Raw genomic sequence first — 18,680 nt, forward strand, 5'->3', positions numbered from 1 at the left:
TTTTATTAGCATAATTAATTTTACTTACGTGACATTTTTTGATTTTGTGTACTTAAACAAGTTTGTCACAGTGAAATCATAACTGAATTTTCACCATTGAGAGTTTGTTATGTTTTCTCTCTTATTTCTCTTCTTCCATCTTCATTTTCATCTTCAATCTTATGGACCAACAATTTGTATCTAGAGCTCCGGTTCGACTCACAAGGAAACACGAGTGTACGTGAGGGGTGTGTGATTAAATTCGTTTCTTGAATTCGTGTTGAATTCACAATCGGAGTCGTAATAGAATTGCATTTCTTGATTTTGCGGGATCGGAAAACACAAGTGTTTGGTGAGATCTAAGTGAGTTTCAAAGCACAAGAACGAAGATGAACAGCGAAAATAGCTTAAATACAGAGCTTTCAATGTTTGATGGATAGAAATTGAAATCGCTAGATGATTCATATGCGTGTGTTGTTTGATTCTCAAGACGTTCTTGATCTCGTCACTGGAAATTACATTCTGGTTGCAGCAGATGTGACGGACGAACAAAGAAACGTGTAAAGAGATACGAGGAAGAAAGACCAAAAGGCGTTATTCTACATTCATCAGTGTGTGGATGCGAATGGGTTTGAGAAAATTGTTGATTCAACAATGTCGAAGGCTGCGTGGTACATACTGGCACGGTGCTACGACGGTGAAGCATCAGTGAAAAAAGTGGAGCTTCAGTCTCTACGAAAGCAGTCTGAGAATATCAACAATAAGAACAATGAGAATGTACCTGATTACATCTCTAGAGTGATTTTGATCACAAATCAGATGAAATCTTATGGAGAAACTCTTTCTGAACAAGTAATGATTGACAAGGTATTAAGTTTTCTTACTCCTTAATTTAATCGCATTGTTGTAGCAATTGAACATTCTAAGAAATTCAGCAATATGAGAATTGAAGATTTGTAGAGTAGTATAGAGGCACAAAAGTTGCGTCTGACGGAGAGAGCCTTAGAAAGAGAGGTAAAGCATGCTCTAAAGGCGTCTTCTAGTAAGAAGAGTTAAATGCAGTCTTGGTCAGAGGCTAAGAAGAGACATGGTAGTTCTCATAAGTCATAAGCCTCCATGAGAAGAAACATCAAAAGGGAAAGGAGAAGCTTGACAAGAGAAATGTTCAGTGTTACAATTGTAATAGGTTTGGTCACTTTGCTAAGGACAGTGGGTCAAACAAGGAAAGGAAGTTATAAGAAGCAAACATAGCCATAGGAGATTCCGATGATGAACCTGTGTTATTGATGGCTTATGAATTTGATTGTGGATATTTGGTAGACTAGTGGTATATGGGCACTGACTGCTCAAATCATTTAATAATAAGCAAACAATGGATGATTGATTTTGACTCTAAAAAGAGGAAAAAGATCATATGTGTTGATGATAGATACATTAATGCCGAAGGTGTTGGAAATTTCAAAGTCAGAGTGAAGAATGATAAAATAGTTCTGATCAAAGATGTTTGGTATGTTCTTGGTATGAAGAGCAATCTGATGACTGTAAGTCGGCTCATTGAGAAAGGTTTCTCAGTAACTATGAAGAACAATCTTTTAAAGTTGTATGATTCTGATCATAAGCTGATTATGAAATCTGAGTAGGGAAGCATTAAATATTTAAGGTGAATGTGGAGACAACTGAAACTAAATCCCTTAGTGCAGAATATGCTAAAGGTGACAGTGATTTATGGCACAAGAGATTGGAGCATCTAAACTTCAGAAGCTTAGGACATCTAAGTTCTAAAAGGTGGTATATGGCATTCCTAAGATTGAGAAGCCTGAGAATTCATGTGAGATATGCATAAAAGGAAAGTAACCTAGATTTCCATTTGCATCAGAAGTGGCTCCAAGAGCCAAACATGCTCTGGGAGTAGTGTATTTTGATGTATGTGGACCATTTGAAGTACCTTTTCTTGGAGGAAACAAGTACTTTGTGTCTTTTGCGGATGAGTTCACAAGGATGAGATGGGTAGCACTCCTCAAGTTTAAGCATGAAGTGTTTGCTGAGTTTTAAAAGTTCAAAGTGAATGTTGAAAAATAAAGTGGTCAGAAGCTAAAAGTTATCAGAACTGACGGTGGAGGTGAGTACAACTCTACATAGTTCAACAGGTTCTTTGAGGAGAATGGAATTGAGCATGAGGCGACTCCTCCATAAACTCCTCAGCATAATGGTCTTGCTAAAAGAAGAAATAGAACTTTGCTTGATATCAGAAGGATCATGCTGAAAGAGAATAAGCTCGCTCACACCTTGTGGAGAGAATATATTGCCACTTCAGCATATGTGATCAAAACTTATCCAACGAAGAAGATGGAGGAAATTGTTCCTTTTGAGAAGTGGACTGGAGATAAGCAAAGTGTGAGTCATTTCAGGGTATTTGGTTTAGTTTGTTAAAAAGATGTTCCATGTGCTACTAGAAAGAATTTGAAACATAGAAGAAAAGTAATGTTATTGATTAGGTACCACAATACAGGTGCGTGTTAGCTTTATTGTCTAGTCACTAATAAATTTGAAGTCAGTAGAGACGTCATTGAGAAAGAATCATAAGCATGGGATTGGAACAAGTCTTAATTCAACTCTGGTGCAGCGTTAACACATGAGTTAACTTCTGAAGGTATTTCTGACTCTAAAAGACATTTTGCCTCTTAAGATGAGTCACAATCAGAAGGTATCTCTGAAGTTGAATGAGACTATGAAGAGGAGTCTGACTTTCAAAATGAATATGATTATGATCCAGGTTCTAATGATGATCTAAACTGTGGTGGTAATCCAAGCTCTGACGGCGGTCATGCTTCTGAAGGTGGAACTTCATAAGTTGGTCCACTTTTTTAAGGTAGTCTATCATCTGACACTGTTTCAACATCTAAAGAATATTCTTAACAAGTTAAGAGGCCACAAAGAATCAAAAAAATACCAAAAATATTCGCATAGTTTGATATGTTACAAGATACTAAGATAGACTCTAGAGGAGAAGTCATTCAGTGTGTTATGTTAGTGGGTTCTAAACTAGTTAGTATCGAAGAAGCTCTCAAGAAGAAAGTGTGGCTGAGAATCGTGAAAGAAGAACTTGAGGCTATAGAAAGAAATAAAATTGGGGAGTTAGTTGAGCTTCCAAAGAAGAAGAAAACCATCAGTGTCAGATGGGTTTTCAAGATAAATCTAAAGCTAAATGGATCAATTAGAAAACAAAAAGCAAGGTTAGTAGCTAGAGGATTTCTACAGAAATCTAGTTTAGACTACTTTGAAGTGTTTGAGCCTGTAGCTAGACATGAAACAATTGGATTGATGATTGCTATAAATGCAAATAAAAATTGGCCTTTGATGCATCTGGATGTGAAATCTGCCTTTCTTAACGGTCCATTACAAGAACAGGTATGTGTCCGTGTCACAGCCTCCTAAAACTGTGAAAAAGAATCAGGAGGGGATGGTGTACATGTTACATAAAGCGTTGTATGGACTAAAACAAGCTCCTAGAGCTTGGAATCGGAAAATTGATTCATTTTTCAAGCTTAAAGGATTCAAAAAGTATGAGATGGAGTATGGCGTTGATGATTATCATACCTATGAGAGAAATATGATTTTGGTGTGTCTCTATGTTGATGACATATTGCTAATAGGGAGTTGTTCAGATGAGATAATCAAGTTCAAGAATGTGTAGATAAATGAGTTTCAGATGACTGATTTGGGAAATATGGTATATTTTCTAGGGATGGAGATTTTATACTCTAAAAAAGGTATCATTTTGCATCAGTTGAAGTATGAACTTGAACTTCTTAAGATATTTGAGTTAACAAGTTGCAAGTTTTCAATCACATCTGCTAAAACAAATCACTAGCTGGATTCTAATGTTGAGGGTGATGATATAGATGCTACAACGTTTAAACCATTGGTTGGCTCATTGAAATATCTTTGTAACACCATATCAGATATTTGATATGCATTTGGAATGGTGAGTAGGTTTATGAACAAACCAAAGTGGTCACATTACCAAGCTACTGTCGAGATACTAAGATATATTAAAGGGACTCTGAGGTATGGAGTGTTGTTCCCTTCTGGTGTTAAATCTGACTCAGAGCTGATATGCTATTCAGACTCTGATTGGTGTGGAAATTGAGTTGACGGAAGAAGTAGTTTTGGATATTTCTTTAAGTATCTGGGAAGTCCCATTTCTTGGTGCTCCAAGAAACAACCTTTTGGTTTCCTTGTCAACTTGTGAAGTTGAGTATATTGTCGGTGTTTTGTCTCCGTGTTAAGCTATCTGGCTTATGAACTTATTACAGGATCTAAAGATTAAGGTGATCAAGCATGTGAGCTTGATGATTGACAACAGATGAGTTATAAGTCCTGCCAATAATCAAGTATTGAATGGAAGAAGCATCACATTGATAAAAAGTATCATTTTTTGAGGAATCAAGTTCATAATAGAGTGCTAGAAGTTGTGCACATGGCACTCAGAAGCAACTTGCAGATGTGCTGACTAAAGTTGTCAAGACTGAACACGTTATCCATCTGAGGGATGGAATTGGTAGTGTAAATTTAAGTTAGCTGAATATGAATTAAGGGGTGGTGTTAGAAGTAATTCATATTCAGAAGTTGTTGTTAGTCAAAATGTGTAGAGACTGTTTAGTCAGAAGCTACATGCTTTAGAACCTTGTTCTGAGTTTTATTAGCATATTTAGTTTTGGTTACGTGGCATAGTTTGCTTACGTGGCATTTTAGAATCATCAGTCAGAGAGATGATCTCTGATTTAAAATTCCCACTGACAAAAGAAGAGGAATATGGTTTCTCAGCATAGCTAAGTTACATGGTCAAAACCTTGTTTTGAGTTTTAGTAGCATAGTTAGTTTTACTTACGTGGCATAGCTTTCTTAGGTGGAATTTTAGAATCATCAATCAGAGAGATGATCTCTGATTTAAAATTCCCACTGACAAAAGAAAATGAATATGGTTAAGATTCCATTCCCCTTTTCGAATAGGAGAAATGTAAATGCTTGAAGAAAAAGTGTTAGATGAAAGAAGGTACCTTGAAGTGTAAGGTCAAAAGCATTAAAATGAAGGAGAAGATTGAAGGTTAAAGCTTTAAAGCTTTGAATGCGTAATGGCGATTACTCCAGGAAAAACACTCTTAGGGAAGAGGGAAAGACTTGAAGGAAATAAGGGAAATTCAATCTAATAGGTTACAAATATTCCCCCAAATTTCCTTTACCCTTATATAGGCGAAGATAATCAGACATGTTGGATTGAAAGTAAGAAGCAAGTGCAAACCAACGGTCAGATTTCACCTTAGAAATACAATCAAACTCAAGCGCATGCACTCAAGTGCACAGTAAGCAGTGGCATGCCGCTGTCTATGTTTCTAAGTCACGCGTCAAGAGGAAAACAGTAGAATGTTTCAGTGATGGGACTATATTTAATGCTCAAGTTCCCCATCACTCTTTGGCAAAATTAAGCTATTGTGTTCCAGGTGACGTATGGATAACCATACATGAAGGTCGGCCACGACTACTAAAAGGCTCCCCAGATATTAGAGTGCCCGAAGAGTCTTGAGTGCAACTGTTTTGGGCCGACTAAAGGCCCAATAAGATAAAGCTCACTCATCTTGCCCCCTTTATTGAGCCCAAATTATAAATACAATTACAAGTGGGTTGTAGGTACCCAATCTTTTATCTCCAATTTCACTTTACTTCCTTGAACATTGAACTGCCTTCGATGTTAGAATGCTAACCATGCAGATCTACCTCACGCCGCTGTAAAGAATATCGGAACCACCGTTCAATGCGGTTATCTTCAACCTTTCATCATTTATGGCTCCTTTTAAAATTAGAGCGTCTGTTTATGGTTCTCAAATTGAAACACTAACTAATTAGGATTTGATTATGAAGAATGAGAAATAAGGGATCGCTTGAGGAGAGGTATTTGGTTAAAAATTAGGTGTTTATGGAATTATTAAAAATAATCTCAAAGAAAAACAAGAAATCATTTAAAAAAAATAAAGTTTCACTAGCATCAGCTAGTGGGAGAGTGATGATTCCTACATGAGTCTCCGCAAGATATCAGTAGGCCGCATCATTATTAGGCCCGTGTTTTACTAGATAGTCAGAATAAATATTCTCCTCCTTAAGGGTATGAAATATTTGAACTCGATATTCCTTAGAAAAAAGCTCTTAATGTTGTGAAGAATCGTGACATAGTGATGTCAAACATTAATAAACTCTGAGATAAGCTTGATAGCAGAGTTAAAGTCAGAATAACACATCAGTTCTTTGATGCCAAGTTCCTAGGTCATACGCTAACTTTGATATAGCGTCATCAGCTCAGTATGAAGGATATTGAAATAACCAATATTACCCGCAAAATCGTGAACCTAAGCACCATCAACAATTTGAATCAATCCGCTAAAATCCGAGACGTTGGGATTACTGAGACCACTGCCATCAACATTTAAAATCATATTACTATCTTTATATACATTCCACGTTATCGTTCTAGTTAGATGAAACTGATTATGCTTGAGAAAATATTTAGCTAAAAAATTAGCATAATTCACTGATAAGTTTTAAAGTATATGAAATACTACTTCATTTGCAAGACACTGTTTGTTCCTAGCACGCCACAACTAAGCAATTCTAATCAAATATAAAATAAAAATAATTTGTGTTAGTTTTTTAAAATAATTTTTTATAATATTGTATATTTTTATTTAAAAATAAATTACAATTTTTTCAAAAGTTTGAAATGAAAATTTAATTTAAATATTTTAAAAATATATATATTATTTAAAGTATATCATTTTTTTATTATAACATTTTTAATATCAAAATTTTAAAGAATTATTGAAACTTAAAACTAATTTAAATAACTTTTCATAAAAAATTAATTTTGAGATGCTTTTTTAAAAGCATATGTTCTATTTTAATCTTCTTAAATTTATTTTAAAAAATGAGTTAAATTTTTTGTAACATTTTTTTAAAATAAATTATGGAAATTAATTTTAAAAAAAAAAACTAATTTTTAATCTAAATCAAATGAACCCTTAATTATTTAAAAAAATATTTAATGAGAAATAATGATTAATCTCATAACAAGTGTTTGAAGACGACAAAGAATATTTATTTTTAAAACTGAAATTGGTGAAAAGACTAATATTTTTTAATTTTTAATAAATAATTAGAATAATTATTGTATTAATAAGATGAAAGTATTTATCCAACTCATACCTGTCATATTTGCATGATGTTATTATTGACCGCATTAAGTCATTAAAATTCGCGGGACTAAAAGTATCTCAAAACTAGTCAAATAAGAAGAAAAAAAATGAATTTAAGAATAAGAAATCAAAAGATGAATTTTAAAATCAAAATTTCTTATTTTGATCAAAATAGAATTTTTTTTAAATTAATATAAAAAATACAAATAAGTTAATTTGAATCCTAAAAAAAATTCAAAACACAATAATATATATATATATTTTAAACTATCTTTCAGTTTAAGAGGGGAATTTTTTATAAAAGTAATCAAGTTTTTAAAAAAAATTCTCAATTAATTAAGTTTCCTACTAATTCTTGTAGTACTCATGTTTTAAATAAATAAAAAATGTGACAACTTATGGCACGCGCTAATTCAATTCGCATCTGCATTTAAAAAATAGAAATAGTGTCTATTGAATTAGCGACGACAAAAATTAGCGACACTGCATGGTGTGAATAAAAACGTCATTGAAATTAATGACTATGTACAAAAAGTAAAAGGATGAATTGACTTCGGCACTTTCTTCTTGTACATAATCGTTAATTCAATTGACACCTTCATCTACTTGTCATGTAATGTCGTCAATTCAATTGACAATACCTGTATTTAAAAAATAGAAATAGTGTCGATTGAATTAACGACGACATAAATAAACGACACTGCATGGCAAGTGAATAAAAATGTCGTTGAAATTAATGACTATGTACAAAAAGTAAATGGATGAATTGACTTCAGTACTTTCTTCTTTCTTCTTGTACATAATTGTTAATTCAATTGACACTTTCGTCTACTTATCATGTAATGTCGTCAATTCAATTCGCGTCAATTCAATTGACAATGTCTATTTTTTCTATTACATGCATTAATTGAAACTTTTTTTGGTTTGAACATGGATACTTTTGAGGTTAGTGAAAAAACTTCATTATTTGAAAAAGAAAAAAATTTAAAAACTGTTATTTTTAAAAAATTCTTCAAAGTATGTGATTTTTAATTGAAAAAAATGTTTACTTTATCTTTCACTTAAAGAGGGAGTATTTATGAAAAAAAGGGAGAATGGGATTTTTAATTTAAAAAATATTCTTTTTTTATATTAAAAATAAAAAAGGTGGATGAGATAATACTAGTTAAATGAGTGTGAGTCGTTAATCCTAAGTCTAGGATTTAATTTCTGATGTCTTAAAACATAAAACAAGTTATTTTATAAAAAATAAAAAATAAAAAATATATATTAAAGATAAAGGTATCTTATTTTTTTTATTTTTTTTTGACAGGAACCAACTTAACTGCTTTCATTAATCAAATAAGAAGTGATACAAGGAATCTCATCAAACATACAACGTCGAGTCCATGAATTGGCCGCCTTAACTAAGGTGTGAGCAACCATATTTGCTTGACGCTTTATAAACTTAACCTCAAAGTTAGGGAACTCTAGCAATAACAACTTAATGGATTTAATAATTAAAATAAACTCCGAATTACCACTCGAACTGGAACTAAGGGCTTTAACCACCTGTTGGGAATCACTTTCTAAAATCACCGGTATATTATGAAGTGTAGTGGCTGATTGGATAGCTTCCTTAATGGCTAATGCCTCCGCCTCCAACACGGAGAAGGTGCAATTATCCCAAGCAGTACCTGCAGCTACAAAGTCACCATGATCATTACGAATGCACCAACCGCGATTCGTAGTCCCGACACGTTGATTAAAGGCGGCATCAACATTACATTTTAAGCAACCAAAAGAGGGTGGATTCCAAATAATCAAATCTCCGTTATCTGAATGCGTTTCCGGAAGATTTTGTGCTAGAAACCAATCTTGCCACTTATGGAAGGCCAGCCAACCAAGCTTCGATGCGTCTTCCTTCTCATTGTGCCAAACAAAGTCGTTCCTATTCTTCCATAAACCTTCCAACATAACCGCAACTCTCCCCGCGATTTTCCTATCCTCCTTAGTACAAATGTCAAGGATGAGGGATTTGATATCATGAAAAGTTTGGAGGCGGGGGGATATTATTTCGAGAAGTCCTGTCGTCTTCCAACAAGAATTAGTTTCCAAACAATCAAAAAAAACATGCCAATCGTCTTCATAATTATTACTGCAAAGTTGACAGGTTGGATTACACGGCACACGGTGATGAACAAGGCGTGCCTTTGACGGGAGACAGTCACTACAAATTCTCCAAATAAGATGTTTTACTCTGGTTGGAGAGGTAATTTTCCAAAGGCTACTCCAATTTAAGTTTTCCCTTCCCGAACTAACCCTTTCCTGGCTCTTCCTCCAAATCCTATAACCCGACCGAACACTATAATTACCGTTAACATCTTCTTTCCAAACCAAGCGATCTTCCTTCACCTCTTCTGTCAATGGAACATGTAAGATATCTCTGGCAACTGAATAGTCAAACAAATCGCATAAAACTCGCATATTCCATTGTTTAACATTAGGCAACAAAAGATCATTAACGGTTAAAGTGTACACACCTTGTTTTTGAGGTCCCATCAAGCAACCCTCTCTACTTCCACGCAACCAAGGTTCATCCATAACCCCTATGTTTCTACCATCACCAATCCTCCATCTACACCCAAGAGTAAGGACCTCTCGAGCCTTCCAAATACTCCGCCAAACATAACTAGGGTTGTAACCCAACTTAGCTTCGAATAAACCAGTTCTCGAAAAATACCTCGCTTAAAAATTCTGGACACTAAAGCATTTGGATTTTCCATAAGAAACCAACCTTGCTTAGAAACCATGGCCAAGTTAAAAGCCTTAAAATCCCAAAAACCCAAGCCACCCACATCTTTCGAGCAAGTCAGTTTATCCCAAGGCATCCACCTTATCCTCTTACTACTAGATCCTCCACCCCACCAAAAAGAATTTAACATCCTCTCGATCTCATTAACCACCACATCCGGAAGAATAAAAATACTCATGATATAAGCCGGAATTGCTTGAAGAATCGATTTGATCATGATTTCTTTACCAGCTTTGGATAAAGACCGTCCTTTCCAAGAATTGATGCGTTTCCAAATACGGTCCTTAATAAAAGAAAAAATAGACCGCTTACTCCTACCTATCATAGACGGAAGTCCCAAGTATTTACCGGTTCCCATAACATGCTGAACACCCATAATGCTGGCTAGGTCCTCTTGCGCCGGCAAGATCAAATTACGGCTAGAGAAAACTTCTGATTTTGACAAGTTAATCTCTTGACCAGTCGCTTCTGCGTATATGTCAAGTAAACTCATCAAGTGTCGAACTTCCGTAAGGGTTGCCCTGCAAAACAAAAAACAATCGTCAGCAAAAAGTAGATGGGACACACTAGGTGCCCCTCTACAGATTTGGATCCCGTGAATATCTCCCCTGGCCACTGATCCTTTAATTAGTGTAGACAATCCTTCAGAGATAAGGATAAAAAGATAAGGTGACAGAGGGTCTCCTTGCCGCAAACCTCTTCTTGGTTCAATAGGTCAAATGACATCCGAATTAACAAGAACATAATAGTGAATCGAAGTAACGCACATCATCATCCAGTGTATCCATCTGACAGCAAAACCCAACTTAGCCAGCATACCTCTCAGAAAGCCCCAATCCACCCGATCATAAGCCTTACTGATATCAATCTTAAGGGCCAGATGCACCTTATTACCTTTCATCCTTCTTTTTAAGGTATGGATAACTTCCGTAGCAATCATGGCATTATGTAGAATAAATCTTCCTTCTACAAACGCAGATTGTTCCTCGGACACACATTTATCCAACAAAATCTTCAGTCTGTTCGCGAGGGCTTTAGAGACAATTTTATAAACCACGTTACAAAGGGAAATGGGTCTGAAATCCTTCATAGACTTAGGATTAACCCCTTTAGGAATCAGACAGATATTAGTGTCGTTAATAGAGGGAGGAAAGAACCCACGCTTTAGCCACGCTGAAGCCGCTTCAAAACTATCATTCCCACACACTTCCCAGAAGTTCTAAAAAAACGCGGGATTAAATCCATCCAGCCCTGGTGATTTATCAAGATGCATAGAAAAAGGGTTGTACGAAGTTCCTCCCTAGCTAGCGGCTGTAGTAACTGTTGGTTATCATTATCATCAATTCTTTGAGTAACAAATTTAAGCACTGGCTCGTAAACTCCACTGTCAGCTTGGAACAAATTCTCAAAATACTGTTTCGCAATATCGCACAGACCTTGAGGTTCACTGGTTTCACTGCCATCCGCATACTGAAGCGACTCTATCTTCTTAAACTTCTTCCTAGCCGTCGCGGATTGGTGGGAAAACTTCGTATTCATATCTCCGTCCCGTAACCAATGCATTTTAGCCCGTTGCCTCCAGTACGAATCTTCCCTAATAAGAGCTTGATTATATTCAGCTTGAGCCGCAAAGAATCTGTCCGACGAATATTTATCATGTCCCTCTCGAAACATTTCCATAACCTCTAAATTTTTCCCGAGGTTTTTCTTCATTTTGTTGCGCTTCCGCTTGCTCCAAACCTCAAGACTCGCCGCACATGAGGCAAGACGGTCCTCAACTGTGTTTACTTCTTCACACATCCAGCCCGACTGAATTATTGAACCAATATCATTCTCCTGTAGCCAACAGTTTTCAAACCGAAACTTAATATCACGACGCAAGTGTTGCACTGGTTTACTGGAAAGCAGAATGGGACTATGGTCTGAATGAGTGGCAATAAGATTTGTAAGAGAAACAGTAGGGAATAAATTCAACCACTCCGGAGTCGCAAACGCTCGATCAAGTCTTTCTTCAATCATATGCTCTGAACCTCTACTCTTTACCCATGTAAATTGACAACCTATCAGAGAGATATCCACCAAATCACAGTCACTAATTGCTTGGCGAAAACCCGAACAAAGCCGGTTAGGATGCGGATGAATACCGTGTTTATCTTCTTGAGACAAGAGATCATTAAAGTCTCCAATGATACACCAGGGCATGTTCGACATGTTCCGTATATCCCACGCCAGCTTACGTCTACTCCTCTCTGGAAAACCGTAATAACACGATAACCGCCACTCCTCCTGATTGTCTTCTTTAATCAACAAGTTTACATAATTACGGGTGAAATTTAACACACTACACACTGCTGAATTCCTCCAAAGCACCGCAAGACCGCCACTTCTACCTTCGACTTCAACAGATAAACAAGCTTCAAACTTAAGTGAAACTTGAATGCTTTCCATCTTTCGCTTGTTCACTAAAGTTTCAGAGAGAAAAATAATGTCAGGTCTATGCTGCTGAGCAAGTTTCTTCAGGTTCGGAACTGCACGCGGGTTGCTCAATCCACGGCAATTCCAACTTAAAATTCTCATGAGTCCCGACAGTCCTGGCTGCCAGGACGTGCCGTTAAAAAATGTTGTTGAGCTACGCTCATTTTCTGTAACAATGTCACGGCGCCGTTTCTTCTCAGCGTTTGCAGAACCAAGGTTATAATCAGAAGAATCGGGTTTGGATACGGCAAAGTGAAGATAAGCCCTAAGCCTAGACATAAAGCCCAAATGGGGTGATTTTTGAATGAAACCTGATTTTCATCAATAATACCTGGTTTTCTTATCGGTTAGCCATCAAAATATTTTAATTTTAATTTTAAAGATAAAGTATGATATGAACCTAAAGAACAATTAGGTAAATCATTAAATTCGAGTATATCATCAACTTAGTTATTAAATTAAAACCCTTCCAAAGCTAGAACTATACCTCCAGAAGAAGAAGAAGAGACAAACCACAGATTAAAGAACAGCAAGAATGGTAACGAATGAACTTACTAAACAGAATTATTTATTGATGACAAAAAAAGAGGATAATTACAACTTACAATGACATGACTTTCATCAATCAGTCACGACAATTCAAATTGACAAAACAAATATCAACAAGAACACAAACTTAGACATGAGTAAGTACATCCACACAAAAACATCATAACAGTTACACTAAATTTCATTCTTCCATTTCATCCTCATCAATTTCCTCAATTTTCATTTTCTTGACAGCCTGAACAGCATCATTTTTGGGTCCATTCGGTATCCGAATCAAAATATCTGACTTCACTCCTGTTTCAGCATTGACAATGCCTCCATTCTTTTCTACACGGTATGCCAAGTCACTTCCCTTAGGCCCAGCATCTATGTAAACAGTTGTATTCTCATCAATTTCTTCTCTTATAAGCATCCTAGACAACTCTGTCACCACCTTCTTCTCTAGCCACCTTCTAATTGGTCTAGCACCATACACCTATACAAGTAACAACAACGACAAAACTAGTTAGTACCATTTTTTCAGCAATATTCTGTAACAAAGTATAGAAATAAATATAACACTTACAGGATCATAGCTCTCAGCAAGAATTAAGTCCAGCGCTGCATCAGTCACTGCCAATGCAATTCCTTTCTCGGCAAGTCGACTAGCTACATCTTTCATTTGCAATCTTGCAACCTTCCTCAATTGTTCATGTGAAAGAGGATCGAATACAACGACTTCGTCAAGCCGATTTAACAATTCTGGCCTGAAATGCCGTCTTACTTCCTGCATTACTCGGTCGTGCGCAGCTTGCATGGTACACTTTCCTGAAAGTCCACTTAGGAGATGCTCAGCACCAAGGTTTGAAGTCATGATAATGACGGTGTTTCTAAAATCCACAGTTCTGCCTTGTCCATCAGTTAGCCTTCCATCATCCAAGACTTGGAGAAGAGTGTTGAATACAGATGTATGTGCTTTTTCAACTTCATCAAAAAGTACCACACTGTATGGCCTTCTCCTTACAGCTTCAGTTAATTGACCACCTTCTTCATGCCCAACATAACTGAAAATTCGATTCAACAAGTGAGCTATGAAATGTATATTGGATACCATGTCTAAATAAAATTCGAGTACTGATCCAACAACTTACCCTGGTGGTGCACCAATCAATCTTGATACAGAGTGTTGTTCCATGTATTCCGACATGTCAATTCTTACTAGCTGATTTTCATCATCAAAGAGTTGTTCTGCCAAAGCCTTTGCAAGTTCAGTTTTACCCACACCAGTTGGACCAAGGAATAGGAAGGAACCAGTTGGTTGTTGAGGTCTTCCTAAACCAGCTCTTGATCTCAATACAGCCTCAGCAACAGCATTAACTGCTTGGTCTTGTCCCACAACTCTAGTGTGTAATCTGTCACCAAGTCCAACCAACCTTGCTTTCTCATTCTGGCCTAGCCTAGTTACTGGAATACCAGTCCATCGGCTCACAACCTCGGCTATCTGGTCAGGTCCAACTGTTTCTGTCAACATCAGGTTCTCATCGGTGTTACTATCAGTGCTACCTTCAAGGTTTTTTATTGCAGTCTCCACCTCTTCAATTGCACCATATCGTAGGTCTGCAGCTCTGGCTAGATCATACCGCCTCTCAGCCTCCTGTAGTGCGAACAGAAGCTCTTCACGTTTTTGTTTCAGCCTTCGAATCTCATCAATCCTCTCTTTTTCTTTGCTATACTTCATCTTCAGAGGTTGAAGCTTGTCTCTTAAGTCATCAAGTTCTCTCCGCACCTGCAAATAACATCAATAGTTAGAACCATGTCCTGTACTACAAACAATACAAAATTTGCACTATTACTATGTTATTCATCAATCATTGTCTAATACATGGCAAATTTGAATTCGGAAGTCCTGGTTAAGATAAAAAAACTCAGCATCTATACTTACATCTACAAGACGGGCTTTGCTAGCTTTGTCCTTCTCTTTCTCTAGAGCATGAAGCTCTACTTCTAGCTGCATTCTCTTCCTTTCAAGATTGTCAATTTCTTCTGGTTGACTATCAAGTTGAACTCTCACATTTGCACATGCCTCATCAATTAAATCAATTGCCTTGTCAGGAAGATGACGCCCTTAACAAATTCAAAACACAAACATAAACCAAGTTAGCAAAACCACAACCCCAACCATCCACATTCAAGACATAAACAATCAACATCAAAAGAAACAAACATTATAAAGATTAAAGAGCATACCAGTTATGTACCGACTAGACAACTGAGCTGCAACAACGATAGCACGGTCTTGAATTCTAACACCATGATGACCCTCATATCTCTCTTTCAGCCCACGAAGGATGCTAATAGTATCAGGCACACTAGGTTCCGCCACATAAACCTGTTGAAACCTCCTTTCAAATGCTGCATCCTTTTCAACATACTTCCTATATTCATCAAGTGTTGTAGCACCAATGCATCTGAGTTGTCCACGAGCAAGCATTGGTTTGAAAAGATTAGCAGCATCCATTGATCCTTCCGTTCGACCAGCACCAAGAACAAGATGAATTTCATCAATGAAAAGAATAACTTTCCCTTCAGCCTCTTCCACCTCCTTCAAAACAGACTTCAACCTCTCTTCAAATTCTCCCCTATACTTAGCACCAGCAACTAAAGCACCCATATCCAAAGCAATCAACCTAACATCAGCAAGATTACTCGGAACATCGCCTCTAACAATCCTCTGAGCCAACCCTTCAACAACAGCAGTTTTCCCAACCCCTGGCTCTCCTATAAGAACAGGATTGTTCTTAGTCCTTCTTGACAAAATCCTAACAACCCTTCTTATCTCTTCATCGCGTCCTATAACAGGATCAAGCTTCCCCGCTTGTTCAACCAAATCTCTCCCATAAGTTTTCAAAGCTTGAAAATTAGTATCACCAGAAGCACTTTCAACTTTCTTCCCCTCTTTACCACGAAGCTTTTCAACTTCTGATTTAACTCTAGAAGCAGCAACACCAGCTTCTTTGAACAAATCTCCAATCTGAGAATCCTCAAGAATTCCCAAAATCAACTGATCAACGGCTAAATGAGTGTCACCCCGTGACTTCTGTGCAGCCTGTGCTCTCCTAATGACTTTAATAAGAGAAGTGCTTCCGGGTACATCATCTGGTGGAGGAGATTGTGAAGGAAGTTTCCTCAATGCTTGTTTTAAAACTCTCTCGACAGCACGTGCAGATTCTTCACCACCAACATTTGAAATAGATTGGAAAAAGATACCAGTGGGGTCAGAAATAAGAACGGAAGCAAGGTGTAAAGGAGTGATTTGAGCATGTCCAGAAGTTGAAGCTAGTTCATGAGCACCAGCAAGTGCTTCATTTGTCTTGTGAGTAAATTTCTCTGGATTCATTTACGTTGGATTGAAATAATCGCAAGCGAGAATGAAGGATGATTTGAAAAAGAGAATGTAGAATTGGGATTGGTAGTAATTTGAGATTGTTCTGTGTGAGAATGAATGATAATAGGTGATCGGTGATGGGGAACGAGGGAGAAGGTGGAGTATTTGTTAACGAAGAGGATGCGTCTGGATGTTACTGGGAAAAGCAAAAGAAACTACCAGAGTTTTCTATTTTTTTCTATTCTATTCTAGTCTTTTCGTTTCCTATTAGTAGCTGTAACAACAGTGCCGATAATAATTACAACCTTTTTTTTTTTAATTGATTTTTCTACAAAAACCAAACCTAATCAGTTTGTAAATAAATAATTCTCCTACTAGACTTAGTTACAATTTTACTCTTTATTTAGGTATTTTTTTGAATTTTATTTTTTTCTATTTTAAAATAGGTTAAATATGTTTTTCTTCTTATAAATACCTTAAACTCTATTTTTAATCTCACAAAATTATTATACATGTAGTTTTACTTCTATTGTTAAACCAATATATATTTTTGAATGATTATTTTACAGGCACGTTTAAAATGTTTTAAAAAGTTTCTTAAAAAAAACTCAAAATTTGATTTATAAGTCGAAATTTGCATTAATTTTATAATTATTTTTTTAAAGTTAAAAAAATTATATTTAATTCTTCTCATTTTAAAAAATTATATAATTTAGTAAAGAAATATTTTATAATATTCTAAACACGTATGAAAAAAATATTCAAAAATTTAAAATTTTAAAGGTAACTAGTAACAAACCCGTGCGTTCGCACGGGTTCTGGTAAGGGATGCGCATTTGATTCAGATTTATATTTTTTAATAGAAAAATGTCTGGTACCCGTAAAAAATAATAATTGAATGTATAGAAAAAAATATGATACCCGTAAAAAAATAATAATTGAATATATAAAAAATATCCGGTACCCGTGAAAAAATAATAATTGAATTTGTAAAAAAATGTCTGGTACCCGTAAAAATATTTAGATCAATAAGATCATTTTATAAAAAAACTTAGAAATTTAACTAAAATGACATATATTTTTATAAACACGTTTAAATATCTATGAAATGTGCATTTTTTTTATATATGCATCAATTATACAAATATTAATAATTACGTATACTTATAATACAACAATAATACAAGTTGGTATCCAACTACCATCACTATCATAATTCATCTAGAGTATTGCTTTTTATCCAAGAAAAAATTATATCATTTTATCTACTCATTTAATTAAAATAATAAATTTATTAGAATAATTGTTTTAATTATGGGGATAAATTTGAAGATAAAGTATTTCTCTCATTTGTTGGTATAACATAAAATCTATTTAAGTTAATGATATTTAATGTTTTCCCTTGAAGATAAAGTGTTTCTCTCTTAAATAATTTCTCATTTATAAAAATATTTTCTAATAATAGTATAAAACAAATATTATCATTACTGATTATTATCATCAATTATTAACTATTAAAACAAATATGATCATCAACTCAAAAACAGTAGAATAAAAAATAATGGAAAGATTTGATTTTAATTAGTTAAAACAGTAGAATAAAAAATAATGGAAAGATTTGATTTTAATTAGTTAAAATATTTATAATTGATAGCATAGAATCAAATAATTACAACAATAAAATTGATAGCATATAATTATTATTTTATTAAAATGCAATTCTTATTTTCAAAAAGTATAATGCAATTTCTCGATGCAGAGTATAACAAAATTAAAATTGGTACTTATTTGATTAATTTATTTTTAAGGGATAATTTATTCCATATTAAAAGTGATACTTATTTAAAATGAGAATATAGTAGCGACAATGACATGAAGATTGATAAATGTGAACAAAATGATATATAATATATTAATGCAAGAAGAAAGCATAGCAACATGAGATGTGTGTTGTGTTGTCCTGTCACAACGGAAATAAAACCTAGTTATAATAAGTCTATATTTCCACGTGGTCTTGGAGAAATAAGGAAACTCATGACCATTCCTTTGTTCGACCCTCGGCAATGAAGGATGTGATTGAGAAGCGAGTCCAACAGTATAATACAGTGATGCTTAACCAGAAAAGCATTATGGGTGGCTGCCATGAGAATCTCCCAGTCTCTTGGAGTCCTCCTAAAGCTCCTTTTGTGAAACTGAATGTGGATGGAGCTCGAGATAGCAATGGTGTTGCCGGCTGTGGCGGGGTCCTTCGTGATGGTCATGGTGTGTGGCTAGG

At 35.4% G+C, this 18,680-nt stretch overlaps 1 protein-coding gene across 1 annotated transcript; it reads right to left on the reverse strand.

Moving 5' to 3' along the window:
• Positions 1-13,043: 13,043 nt before the first annotated feature.
• On the reverse strand, positions 13,044-16,624 carry LOC131635171 (chaperone protein ClpB1). Its single transcript, XM_058905774.1, has 5 exons — positions 15,268-16,624; positions 14,963-15,144; positions 14,172-14,806; positions 13,607-14,084; positions 13,044-13,516 (listed from the first exon to the last, which is right to left on the reverse strand). Exons 1-5 carry the CDS (start codon positions 16,415-16,417, stop codon positions 13,223-13,225), a joined length of 2,739 nt encoding a protein of 912 aa, XP_058761757.1. The 5' UTR covers positions 16,418-16,624; the 3' UTR covers positions 13,044-13,222.
• Positions 16,625-18,680: the final 2,056 nt, after the last annotated feature.

Source organism: Vicia villosa, linkage group LG1, assembly GCF_029867415.1.
Source record: "Vicia villosa cultivar HV-30 ecotype Madison, WI linkage group LG1, Vvil1.0, whole genome shotgun sequence".
In the NCBI taxonomy this organism is placed as follows: Eukaryota; Viridiplantae; Streptophyta; class Magnoliopsida; order Fabales; family Fabaceae; genus Vicia; species Vicia villosa.